This window comes from Rhamphochromis longiceps, linkage group LG5 (genome assembly GCF_057381845.1).
Source record: "Rhamphochromis longiceps isolate RC_006_pf linkage group LG5, R_longiceps_female_GT1.1, whole genome shotgun sequence".
Lineage (NCBI taxonomy): Eukaryota > Metazoa > Chordata > Actinopteri > Cichliformes > Cichlidae > Rhamphochromis > Rhamphochromis longiceps.
This window is the reverse complement of record NC_140561.1, coordinates 27,055,005-27,068,942: the sequence shown is the minus strand read 5'-3', so window position 1 is coordinate 27,068,942 and position 13,938 is coordinate 27,055,005. Positions and strand designations below refer to the sequence as shown.

Sequence of the window (13,938 nt, the reverse complement as noted above, 5' to 3'; positions counted from 1 at the left end):
AGGAAAATACTATGGAGGACCACAAGAGCCACGCGCATCGAAATAAAGAATTCTGTGCTTAATTAATGAATTGTAGAATAAATTCTGCATTTGTAAATTCATGAAATACAAGGTGTTGAGTCACTCATCAAACCATTTAAGTACCATTCAATGCCCACTACTGAAGTGACCTTGGATACGGTGCAATGTTATTTTGGAAGTCTAAAGAAAATAATTAAGAACAGCTTTTTAAACATTTTTTCTTTTAGCAGTGACCTCAAGTACATGTGAAAAAATTCAGTAAAACAGAAACCAGAGCTATCACATCCCGTTTAATCCGCGTTTAATGATTAGGAAACATGAAGTCAGTATCTGCTATTGTGTAGTATACACTCCTCTAGTCATTTTCTCCCGCTGCCCTTGTTTCTTGTCTTTTCTCAGGACACTTTCCACTAACCGGCCCTTTAGCTCCACAGCTGTCAGCTGTTCAGACTGCTGTGAAGTCAGGGCACAGCAACAGTCCCGAAACACACGATGTCTTTTGTTTTACTGACCTTTCTTTGATAATGAAAGGAGTGTTCATATTTATCTGCAGTGAATTAGTCACTGATTGTTTAGCTTATGTGTTAGGTGAGCACTTATATGCATAGTAGAGATGGTCCGATCCGATATCACGTATCGGTATCGGTCCGATACTGACGTAAATTACTGAATCAGATATCTATTGATAAGCTGTTGTTAGAATTTATTTAATATTACTTTCTACACCAGGATCCTTTTCTACGTAGCTGACGGCTGGTAACTGTGCAGGGGCGGATCTAGCAAAGTTTAGCCAGGGGGCCCGATAGGGCATTAACAGTGAAAAGGGGGGGCACAAAGACATACTTTTCTTTCTTATTCTCATTTAAAATGTCTAGCTTTTTAATAAATAATTATCTGAATCTTACACCCAAAGTTTTAATCTTATGTAAAATATATAGAAGTCCATTACTCTGTATATAGTAACTGTTAAGTCTAATATACCCTAGTAAGCTATAGTACTTTTTCCTTTGGGAAGGTACGATCTGTGAAGTCTGCAATTCTGTTGAAGAAAGATGTTGAATCTATTTAATTATTCTTGAAAAATAATTTATTTTGTGCATTTTTTCCCCACATTGCATCAAATTAAAGTTGATTATGTCGATTAAGAATCATGAGGTGGAGGGTGGGGGGTGGTTCCCTATTTATTTTTTTTGCTGGGAGTTTGCAACCCTATTAGTTAGCTTGCTTAATATTTCTGCTACGTACTCTTTAAAATACCAGAATAGGGAGGATGGAGTAGGTTTAAGTTGATTAGATCAGTATTGCTGAACTATGAAATATTTTGGGTGCAGTGTATTTTTTACATTCAGGTATAACAGAATAGCTTTAGTGTTGTTGTTTATTTAAACTTGAGCATTAACTTATACAAAATGCAGCAATATATTAAAAAAACAGTTTTATTGATTAAAAAATACACTATATTATATAGTGTATTTTCATATCGGTATCGGCAGATATCCAAATTTATGATATCGGTATCGGTATTGGACATAAAAAAGTGGTATCGTGCCATCTCTAATACACAGTCCTGAAAAACTGGCCACATTTAAACTGTTAATTTAGTGCCTTTAGAACACATTTGGAGAGGTTTGAGTGAAAGCTATCTGAAGTAAAAACCCCAACAGTGACTGTTCTGAAACACAATACAAAAATTTTGTTTACCTGCAATCAACAGAATAAAAAAACATCAAACCTGTTGTTGTACATTAAGAAATAGTACCATATATGAACATCTAACTCCCAATAAATCAAATCACTCAAATCAAATTCTCAGCTTTTCATTACTATTTAAGTCCAGATCGAACAAAATTAATCCGAACTCAAGAATGTGAGTTTTCCTGAATGTGAGTTCTAACTGAAGCAGAACAACAATCATTTAACAGCTTTACATTTGTTAAGCAGTTATACTTTTATTCAAAATGTTTTAAAAAATTACATTCACTAGTTAAAATGATTTGCATAGTTTTGTGTTGACCACATCACGGGTTAAAGTTGGTTCAAGATGGTTAAAGCAGGTTAAAGTTATTCAGTTTTAGAAACATCAGAGCGGCAAGAGTTTCTAGGAAGTTTCTGGATCTTATACTCACAGTTTGTTGTCTTCTGAGGTCACTTGTGGAAGTCCCGCTTTTTCAGTTTGAAACACACCTTGTCTCTTCAGACAGAACTAACGTTTTTCTGTGTGCCCCTGGCAGAAGAGCCTTTAATAACCACCCTAGATTTATTTTGGACAAATCATTGTTGGGGTTGTTAATGAATCATCATTGGCGACGTGTTTCAAAGTGAGGGCTACTTGAGTTCAAAGAAAAGAAACACAGCTGTCTCCTGATTTAACAGGACCAGTCTCACTTTGATCAAGCTCTTGCACATAGGTATTTAATTTCACTTCATGTTTATCATGTTCACTACATGTTATTTGTATTTAACACAAACACACCTTTTGACCAAAATACAGCATGCAGGAGGCAGTAGGTTTCTGGAAAAAATCTTGATAGAGTAGCTAAAAGAAAATAATAGTGCACGATTCTCTTTAAAAGAAAATAAATTTTTTTTTATTTTTGTTTTTTATAGTACTAAGGATAATGAATCCTTTATTCCTCAAATTTAATAGCTATATCATATATAGACCCAAGCTTGTTGTTGGACAGGTCATTTCTCATTAGAATTAAATGATTAAATTAAAAAGACAGCTTAGAAAAAACTAAAAATAGGCCTTAAGCTAAATCCTTTGCATACCCACTAATTTTAAGCTTTTCTTGGTATAAGTTAGCATTAATGCTGTGTTAAAAATTATATTTTACTATAGCACAAAAAACTTGTACACTGAGTACAAAAAGATTTATACATCTGTGATCTGTTTAAAAATACGTACTGAAGTTTTCTGACACGTGCTTCACCACACTACAATGATGGAAGACCATAGACTGCGACCTCTCTGTGACCTTCAACTGTCCTCACGTTGTGTGAGTGATGACTGTCTTTACGGCAGAAGTATTTTGTTGTTATTCTTTAACCAAAGCTCCTTCCCTTCTTTGGGAAACTTGGGGAGATTGTTTCATTATAAACTGTCTGACTTTAGTTCATGCCCCATCTCTTCTTTTAACATTTCCAGTGTGAATACCCTCAACTGAACTTAAGATTAATTTTGTATGGGATTTTCACATGTGTCCTGTTTAGATAAAGCATCTCTCAGTGAGCAGGGAGAGCATGGAGGATTAAAATTGCCCCTTTGCCATGGTCACAGATCGCTTGTGGTGGTTAGACTCAAGTGCAGGACACAAGCAGACTTATGGCTCAGCCACATTAGAGCAAAAAGATGACATCTTCCTTGCAACTAGGAATTATCTGATTGTCCAGACTGCATTACATTTTTTGCTTTTGGCAGCTGATTGTAAGTGTTTCAATATTTGGCACTATTTGGTTCCAATATACTCACTTTGAAGATAATTATTGACACTGTCCTGGTCTTTTAACCAACCGCTTCAAAGGGAAGATCACAAATTCATTGCACATGGCTGCAATACTTTTGGTCATACTACAGACGCCAAGCACTGTTTTCACTAGAAAGAATGTAGCATTAGACCTTGCAATTTTGTAACTTAATCTGAAGTTAGTTAGTTAATACAGTAAACCCAGGAACTGAAAAGCCACACAAAACCGTGGATCCATTTCAGGAAGAACCAAACTGTCATCTAATTTGAAAATTCCTGCAATGCTTTGCATTTCGTATATGAGACTTTAAATGCAAACTATTCTGACTGATATGCAAGCAACATTTTTCACACCTAACAATGAACAAATATTCAGCTATTCACCTGAATCTTAGGTACGCACATAGTTACATAGATAACTATATTTGAGACCAACATTTATGATGAGAAAACAACTCCTCTGATGTTTATTTTCTGAGACATGATATCTTCTTTTTAGTCCTCTTGTTACGAAAGGTCACGTGAGAGAAAGGAGGGGAAAAAAACCTGCCACGTGCAGCCTTCGAACTGAGCTGAAGGTTGGTTTTCTGTGAAATCACTAACAATACATTCCATAATGTAGCAACACCTTTAGCACCTGTGCAAAAAAAAAATAGATTCATTGTTGATTTATGATTAACTAATCATTATAAAAAACGAATGTCTCAAATTTATTTCACAAAACAACAAGAGGGAAACAGATGTTCTGCATGTTACCTTGTTATAAAAAGATAACCCCCTCCCCCCAAAAAAGTGACTTTATCTTGACCAACACACAAAACATAAACCAACTCTAAACTACGCCTGTGTGTCTGTGTGTGTGTCTGTGTGTGTGAGTGTTCTCTACTGGTTCCAAAGAAAAGACTGCGTTAGTCTCTATGGCCACTCCTCACAGAAACTCATTTTACCAAAGATACTTTCTAGAAAGAAGCAGGTGTTTTATTTCAGAAGACGGCTTTTAAAGGGGAAACAGCCTGAGCTGCTCAAGGTATGTTGGTTTACATTTTCCTTTTGTTTAAAGTGTTGGTAAAACTCTTACAATTGGTTAAATGATGCCACTAAGCTTGTTTCTATGTTTTACGTCTATACATTGCAATTTGTTTATTGCAATACCATTAGTTAGAAGAAAAGATACTGAACTGGAAGGAAGAATAAAAAAGTAAGTTATATCTTTGTAAAAAATAGTCAGGTACTTGTGTTGTTGCTCAGTACAGATTATAAGAATAGGAAGAATAAAGTGAGCAGGCATACAATGCATGCATTCTCTAAACTGGGGCTGTTCTAAATAGTAAATTGGAAATTATATGTGTTTTCACGTTACCTGCTATAATCAAGATGCTGTAAGTTGTTAAATATTATACTTTTGGAATAAGATCATTGCTTGGTAACTCCGGTATCTTTGTATATATGTTAACATGATTCCTAAGGTTATGCCAACAGTAAGATGACCAGGATAAAGCCACGATGTCCAGCTGAAACAACTACATTTATTTTCACTAATTTTTTAGTTCAAGATTCATTTTAAAAATAGTCCTAAACAACAGTTCACCAGGTTTTCTGAGGGTCTTTCAAAGTTTTTCTTTGGACAATGGCTGCTTTTTCACTCATTTTCAGTCCAGGTCATTTTCACAGCAATGTTTTTAAACCACTTAACATGAACCTATTGAAGCATAAAAAGGCATCTAACTGGATGTACCAGTGATTTTTCTACACATACCAGACAGCAAAGAAATGATTTTAAAACAAAATGCAAAATTTCTTAAGGCAATTTGTTACTAAGTCACAGAAACACACACACACACACACACACACACACACACACACACACACACACACACACACACACACACACACACACACACACACACACACACACACACACACACAATTTCTTTAGTCTAATCTGTGAAACATATCAAAGATAACACAGTATTTTCACACCAACAGAGCTTTTAGTTAAAAACTTGGCAAATCTGTTTATTGTGTCCTTAAAAAATGGGGGGAAACAGGTTCAGGACAAAACAAGAAATGGCAGACCTAAAAAAAATATCTTTGGCTGACAATTAATATCTGAGAGTCATGCCCTTAAGAAATAGGAAAATTCTAGCAAAGACCTGACATAGGACCTAAGAGGTGCATCTGGCCTTTCTATTCATCCATTTACTGATCACTGAAGCCTCATCAGAAATGGTCTCAGTGGAAGGGTGCGTGTCAAGAAGCCATTCTTAAGGATGGAGAAAAGGGAGAAAAAGCTGAGAGATAACAAGAACTGGACAGAAAATTAGTGACAAAATCAGCGGCATTTTCCATTCACATGACTCTTATTTTGTATCCTAAGGTGTAAGGTGAGTTTTTTCTTTTGGCCTTCTTTAAACAGCACTGAGTTTCAGTGAGTATACTGGATGTTGACATTCTATGTATTTTGTTTATTTTAGAAGATATTGAGATACACAAACTTAATTGTTAAAGGGCTGAAATGGACCAAAAACAGAAATCCACTGTGAAAATGAACGTGATGAACCCTGGGAACAGACTGGGACATACCCAGCCCAAAGCTCCAGAGAGAGAGCAGTGGGCCAACAAGCTGGAGTTCATCCTGGCAGTAGCTGGGCACATTATTGGGCTGGGGAATGTCTGGAGGTTTCCATACCTTTGCTACAAAAACGGAGGAGGTACATTGTTGTTGTTATGTCCATCTTGAAAACAAATGTCATGTAGCCTTTATTGCCAAAGATAAAGATTGAATTCAGCATGGAAAAAACAAAAACAATACTAATTGCACACATTGAGCAATATGGTGTATACACATTTCTTAGATGTTATCAATAATTACTGATATTTATTTGTTTTTAAGGGGTTTTCTTCATTCCTTATGTTTTATTTTTGTTCACTTGTGGCATCCCACTCTTCTTCTTGGAGACATCTTTGGGTCAGTACACCAGTCAGGGTGGAATAACATGTTGGAGAAAAATCTGTCCACTCTTTGAAGGTAGTTTTTTTTTTTGTGATTTTTTTCTTTATTATTTTAATTAGATCTTGTTAGAACAGGATTTATCACCCTTTCACCTTCAGACCGGCTTTAATTATTCATGGCATAGATTCACCAAGGTGCTGGAAACATTCCTCAGTGATCCATTTTGACTTGATAACATCAGACATCTCAAATGTACTTTATTGGATAGAGACCCGATGACTGTAAAGACCATTTGAGTGCATTGTCAAGAAAATGGGTCTGAGATAAACTTTGTGACATGTCATGTTAGCCTCAGCATCACTAAATGTAAACCCTAGGGATAGTATATTTCATATGTTTATGAATCTCTGAAAGGCAGGCAGACTGGTGACCAGGGCGTACCCAGCTTCTATCTTTATGCCAGCTGGGAAAACCTTGGATAAGCAGTTAAGAACATTGTTTGATGGATGGATTGAAATATAATGGAGTAGAAAGTACAAACCTAATACAAACGTAAAAATTACATTACAACAAATGTAAGGACATCAAAGTTGTTGTTGTGTATGTGACCTAAATAAAAAGCCATAGTGCAACTTTATTGTATTTTTATATATTTGTACAGATGATTTTTTTTTTTAAATACAGATGAACTTTTAAAGTCTAAGCTTGAAGGGAGCTTAGAATCAAATAAAAACTGATATTGTTCATCGCACTATTTCTTAATAGGTTTAGGTTACGGAAGCCAAGTGGTTGTTTTGTACACTGGTATGTATTACATCATCATACTGGCTTGGGCGTTTCTCTACCTGTTTTCATCGTTCAGGGCTGAGCTTCCATGGGCAAGCTGTCACAACAGTTGGAACACAAGTACTAAGATTTTATTTTGTATTCATTTCACATAATTGCATCATGCATGTGTTATTCGCATTTCACAAGCCTGCTTAATTTTTCATGCAAGATGGCTGTTTTGAACATAGTCACAATCAAACATTTCCTGTGGACCCAAATGGAAAGAGTGTGTCTTCAGTTGTTGAATTCTGGGAGTAAGTATGGTAATATGGACCATACCATAAGGCTAATAAGGTTTTCATATATGAAAGCTTATATATAAACTTCTGTATAAACTTTGTAACAGGAGGAGAATCTTGGGCCTGTCTGATGGAATAGATAACATTGGGAATATCCGTTGGGACCTGGCCCTTTGTCTTCTTCTTGCCTGGGTTTTGTGCTATTTCTGTATCTGGAATGGAGTGAAGACCACAGGAAAGGTGCAGAACAAACTTTATATACTAATTTTTCATTTCATTCAAACTCTTCTATGAAGCATCTAAGTCGTTTTTTTTTTTAAACAAATACTGACAGTTGCTTGTATTGAAGGTGGTGTATTTCACTGCCACATTTCCATTTGTGATGCTGGTGGTGTTGCTGGTTCGTGGCCTCACATTACCTGGAGCCAAAGATGGAATTATGTTCTACCTCTACCCAGACCCATCCCGTCTCACTGATCCTGAGGTGCTAAATTCTCTAGTACTGAAGAAGTATTCGCTTTTTTCCTATAAATAGTCAACAGTGCAATAGACTCAATACTTGAAATGTGCAATTCACTTGTATTTTTATTTTTTATTCCTATTTATTCTATTTATCCCCTTTGTATATTTTATTTATATTTGTCTCTGTATTTATATATGTGTGTGTGTGTGTGTGTGTATATATATATATATAACAGTTCTGTAACTGTAACTTTGGTCGTTGCTGTGCTTTTTTTGGAAGTCGAATTTCCCAGAGGAACCCACCCGAGGGATTAATAAAGTTCTATCTTATCTTATCTTATCTTATCTTAATGCATGTCACATTGCATTTAATTGCATTGCACATCTTTTGCATTTAACAATAGCATGTAGTTAAAGAAAAAAAAGGGGGGGGGGGGGGGGGGGGGTCGAAATGTTGGTAAACATGTTTCACCACAGAATATGATGTTTTTGCACTTACTGTGCACAGCCCTGTACTCACCAATGGCATGGTTTAGTTTTTATCCAGCCTTTACACAGCATCATAGTTTTTATTTATTTTTTATTTCAGTGGTAATGAGTTTGAAGATTACCATATGACCTGAAAAGAATGCGTGTGCCAATCCTATTCTCAGTCAGTAGAGAATATATGTAATTGTTCTTAATTTTCAAGAAATAATTTAAATGAGCAACAGATTCCAGTAAATTCAAGGATCAGGAACATCTGTGTTGTTTTGCAAATACTTTTAGTAAATCATTTTTTTGATAACTTGGCATATTATTGAACTTTTACTACTAGAAGCAGTTAGTATGATGTAAATGCACTTTTTTGTACACTTACATATTTACCAATCAAAATGACTTAAAATCCCTCAGGTATGGATGGATGCGGGCAGCCAAATTTTCTACTCCTATGGAGTTTGCACGGGGGTTCTGACTTCATTGGGAAGCTACAACAAGTACAACAACAACTGCTACAGGTTTGTAGGAATTCTTCCTTTACTTTTGTAATTACTGTAATTTGCTTGTTTTCTCACCTTTGAAAAATTTCACCTACAGAGACTGTGTTTACCTGTGCCTGTTAAACAGTTTAACCAGTTTTGTAGCTGGTTTTGCCATTTTCTCTGTGCTTGGTTTCATGGCAAAAGAACAAGGCTTGGATATATCGATGGTAGCTGAATCAGGTATGGATGGAAACCCAGAGTGATACTGTTAAGAGCTGTCTGAGAAAACGACTATATTTTGCTTCCATTTTTGCAGGACCTGGATTGGCATTTATTGCTTATCCTCGTGCTGTGGCTTTAATGCCGGTTCCTCAGCTCTGGGCGATTTTCTTCTTCATCATGGTCATCTTTCTGGGATTAGATAGTGAGGTAATACCAATCTATTTGTCATGTACATCTTAGAGTTGTTTCCTTTGTGGTAATACGAAATAATCTCTCCCATTACCGCAGTTTGTATATCAAGAGGCACTGGTCACAACAATCTCGGACATGTATCCTTCCTTTTTTCAAAACAACTGTCACCGTAAACTCCTTCTTCTTGGAATTAATGTCGGAAGCTTCCTTGTAGGCCTTCTGATGGTGACAGAGGTGAGCGTTTTCAGATTTTCTTGATCATTTAAAAATGGAATTTAAAAAATAAATCAATTTAAAAATGAACCTTGTAATATTTTCAACTATAAAAACATAAGGAATTCACAAGTGAGAAATACAGAGGGAAATACAGTAGATTAACTAAACTTAGCACGCACTATTTTAATCTCATTGAACAGAAGAATTTTTAAGTTAAGGGCTGAATTCACAAGAATGATACACCTGCTCATGTTTTGCTCTGCTTTTATATGGACTATGTTCTCAGAATATGGATTTAGTATGGTGAATCTATAGTTATAGATGCAGTCATATATTTTGTTTCTATATATTTGTAGGGCGGCCTTTATATTTTCCAGCTGTTTGACTACTATGCCTGCAGTGGGATGACCCTCCTACTTTTTGCTATTCTTCAGTCTGTCTGCATAGGATGGGTCTATGGTAAGTAGCAGTTTTAACTTGGTCAAATCATTCAGTGTATTTAAAAAATGGACCAAACACTGTAAAGTCATTCATTGGCATGTGTACTATCATCTAAAAACCTCAAATCTGCCAATTTGGCTGTCACCATGTTAGCTTTTCAAACAGATGCGATCGGAGTTTGCAGAAAGGGTAAAACTGGGAAATTTATCAGGTTACCCCAACACTATATAGCCAGCTTGATTGGAAGGTGCTTCATTAATTTACTATTAATAAATAATTTGAATACTTTAAGTAAAAAAAAAAAAAAAAATGACAGCCACGTATCACAAAATAGCCACATTTTTATTTATACACTAGAGTTATGAATTTTTTTCTTAAGTCATCATAGAACTTAAATAGCAGAGAAAAAGATCACTTCCTGTAGAGGTTTTATGATAGTTAAAATTAGCTAGAAATATCAAAATTCTGGTGTAAAACTGGATATTTTAACATTTGGGTCTATGGGGACTGACTCGCTTTCTGAGCTCGCCTCAAAGAACAGCAGTTCTACAGGTTGCCACTTGGGTAAAATTTGCAACTTTTGGATGTATCAAACCCATGTATTAAATTCAAATCTTGGCTTCACTTTCATTTTAACTTCTGTAAAATGAAAGTGAAGCACAATACAGAACCTCCATTATACATATGTCTTGATCCATGCTCCATCCCGGTAATGAAATCTCTAAAAGTTGATTCTGTTTATCTGGACATAGCATTATCGCTGAAAACACTCTGTCCAGATCACCAAAATCATTTTTTGGCATTATATATATGGTATTATGTTTGTGTGTGTGAGAAAACAACCAAATAGTTAACAATGTTTTTTTTTCTGTAGGTGGAGATCGTCAGTACGACAATACAAAGGACATGATTGGATATCGACCATGGCCTTTTATGAAATACTGTTGGCAGTACTTCACACCAGCGATCTGTACTGTAAGTATTAGAAATGTTGTGAAATGCTGTTAAGTGAGTGTACGTGAAACCTGTCAGAATCTTCTATTCTAAGACTAGTCTATGTCTTAACCAGATGGAAAACAATTCCACTTTGACACTGCATAGCAACTCAAAGACATTTAATGCATTTATAAAGTGGATCTTTTATGCTCCATAGTTTAGTTTTAGTGCCATAGTTTAGTTTTGGGCTACTCTGGAGTAGCTTTGCATGATTCACAGTTCAAAATAAACTTTTGTTTTAGGATTTACTGCTTCCTAATACAGCCCCTTACTACTTTTTCTGAAACAAACCATTTTGGAGCCTCTCTCTTTCAGGCCACCCTCTATTTAAGCTAACTTATAGAGTTTAAACAAGATGTGAGTAGGGCTGCTGTACTGTAAATGAACATATTAAGGATATCAACTCTCAGATCCATTAAAAGCCTACTGTTTGGGCTCATTGACATTACTTGCACATGCTGTACACTGACCTCAAATTTGAAATGTTGACCTTATTTCAGAGGAGTATTTTCCACTGTGACAGCATAAATGTGACAGAAGAAGTCAATTTTTAGCTTCACACAATTGGTGAAATATTATTTTGTGTACATGTCTAATGTGACTTCAGTTGATTTAATAAAAAGCTTTGAAAAAAAATTAAATTCCGCTGCGGATGGATCAAAAATACATGTATGTTTTAAGTAGTTATAAAATTATGTCTAGTTAAAACCAATTTATATCAAATAGACCAGAGAGAAAAGCATACATAGACATTGGATATAATCACAGTTACCTGTACCTAAAGTTTTGACATGACTGACAGGAGTGTTTGGAAACAAATGGCACTACAAAAGCAAAGGCTGTAAATTTGAATGAATATAATTTTAAATCTTATTTACAAGTGTTTGTTTTACATCATATAATGTCAAAATTAATCCCCCATGAATATGAATTTTCTCTTCTTGAATACAAATCAGGCTTTTAGTTTATACCTGCTCCTGTCTTATGTTTTCAGTGCACATTTCTCTTCTCCCTGATCAAATATACCCCACTCAAATTCAACAACACCTATGAATATCCCTGGTGGGGATACGCTATTGGAGGATTGTTTACACTCTCCTCAACACTCATGGTTCCTTTGTGGATGTTGTATGCTGTGTGCATTACTCCAGGAACACTGAGACAGGTAAATCCAAAAAAAAAAAGGTGAGTTTGAATGGTCACAAAATCTTAAAAGTCTAAAAACAGCTTCTGATCCTTCCACTGGATGCATCTTAGGCAGCTCACTGTAAATTGTATTTAGGGTAACATGAGGAATTTGAGGTCAGGAGTTCCTGTTTCTCTCTTAACTGTTTAAATTAAAGTGTATACCTTGTGGAAGTAAGGTCATTTGTGGTCACAGTGAAATACAAACCCCAGTGAAACTGCAGTGTACCTTTTATTGATTTTGAGCCTTAAACCTTGCCCTTGATGGCAGTTACGTAATGTTACAAATATAATGATATGATCATTCAGCAGAATAATCAAAAACTACGCTTCTCTTTTGCCACCCAGAGACTGAAGCTTCTGTGCACGCCAGCAAAGGACTTGCCTTCTGCAACATCAAAGAAAGCATCAAACTATGAAGCATTTCAAACTTTCACAGACTTGCACACACTGCGCAAGACAAAAAGTCCAGATGATAGAGATGAACAAATACAGGGATCATATATTATTTAAACTGAACAAAAAAAAAAGGTTAAAAGTACAACTACAGCAGTGAAGAATACATGTCACATACAGTTATATTCTAAGTCCATTAGGCAAACAACTCTAAACATCATCTGGTCAGTGTCCAGCTACCAAAACCAGATGAGGGAGACTCTCTGAGTAAACATAATGATCTTCTGAAACTCTGCCCTGGACTTATCATTTCAAGCTGCCCTGTCTTTTTATTTAGGGTACCTGTGGGGGAAAAAAAGCTGGAAACACTGCTTAAGGCTGAAAAACAGCCTCTCAAGCAACACTGATCGATCACTGGAACCGATCATCAATCAGATATGTCTCAGTAAAAGACCTTTTTCTCTGTAGAAGATAACAGATTTTTTTAATGTTTCATTGTTAAACTGAAAATGTAGTTTGAACTGTTTGTTGTACATTTATAGTACCTTTGTGTAGCTGTTTCAGCGTGTTGTATTATTTACTGTGCTCAGTAAGCTCAAGATGAAGGAAAAAGAGGAAAAACATAAAAGTTTTGGTGGTAACAATTCTTAAATTTTACATTTGGTTTCTTTTCTTGTATTCTGACTTCATTTATAAATTCTACTATGTTAAATATTAGAGTGAGGACATACTTACTCCAAACATACATGATAAATAATAAAAAAAAAAAATAGATGTGTCAAACATGTAAAAAGAAAAAGCGACAAAATTTTTGGAGGTGTTAGGTAACACCACTTCACAATGCGCCTTCTATTTAGCTGATAAAACAGAACACACCTGCACTCCTTGAATACCTGAAACTAAGGGAAAACTGGAACAACAGGTTGTAATCCAAGACAGTGCATGCCCACAGCTTTTATACTGAGTAAAGTGAGAACCAGGGTGCATTATGGAAAGGTTGCCATAACAAGGATAAAACTGTGTGAGCAACAATCAAAATATACACCTACACACAATTTAGAATCACCAAATGTGCAAGTGTTCGGATTGTATGAAGCTTGACTACCTGGAAGAAACCCATACAGGCATGTGGAGAACAGGCCAAATCCAGCCGATTTGGTTCAAACCCAGAACCTTCTTGCTGCGAGCCACCACTGGGCTACTGTTTTCAGATAACATGGTGCTGTAATCACTGCTTTCTCCTTGTTTTTGCCTCAGGATTCTGGATTATTGGATGTATCATCTTATATTTTATTCAAGCTTCACTGATAATAACATACCCTACTAAAAAATGTTCACATATTGGTACCCCACTGAAT

At 35.7% G+C, this 13,938-nt stretch overlaps 1 protein-coding gene across 1 annotated transcript; it reads left to right on the top strand.

Annotated features, from left to right (window-relative positions):
• The first annotated feature begins 6,003 nt into the window (after window positions 1–6,003).
• On the top strand, window positions 6,004–13,153 carry LOC146670188 (sodium- and chloride-dependent GABA transporter 2-like). The gene is made up of 14 exons (XM_085407970.1): window positions 6,004–6,199; window positions 6,382–6,516; window positions 7,207–7,347; window positions 7,439–7,523; window positions 7,616–7,748; window positions 7,858–7,992; window positions 8,865–8,968; window positions 9,048–9,172; window positions 9,249–9,361; window positions 9,443–9,580; window positions 9,919–10,021; window positions 10,878–10,978; window positions 11,994–12,164; window positions 12,533–13,153. Exons 1-14 carry the CDS (start codon window positions 6,004–6,006, stop codon window positions 12,695–12,697), a joined length of 1,845 nt encoding a protein of 614 aa, XP_085264096.1. The 3' UTR covers window positions 12,698–13,153.
• The last annotated feature ends 785 nt before the right edge of the window (window positions 13,154–13,938 follow it).

Excerpts from the sequence above, each read along its gene's own strand:
- LOC146670188 (XM_085407970.1), top strand. The coding sequence starts at position 6,004 with ATGGACCAAAAACAGAAATCCACTGTGAAAATGAACGTGATGAACCCT. Across the intron at positions 10,022-10,877 it reads CTGCATAGGATGGGTCTATG|GTGGAGATCGTCAGTACGAC; the intron begins GTAAGTAGCAGT and ends TTTTTTCTGTAG. Across the intron at positions 10,979-11,993 it reads TCACACCAGCGATCTGTACT|TGCACATTTCTCTTCTCCCT; the intron begins GTAAGTATTAGA and ends TTATGTTTTCAG.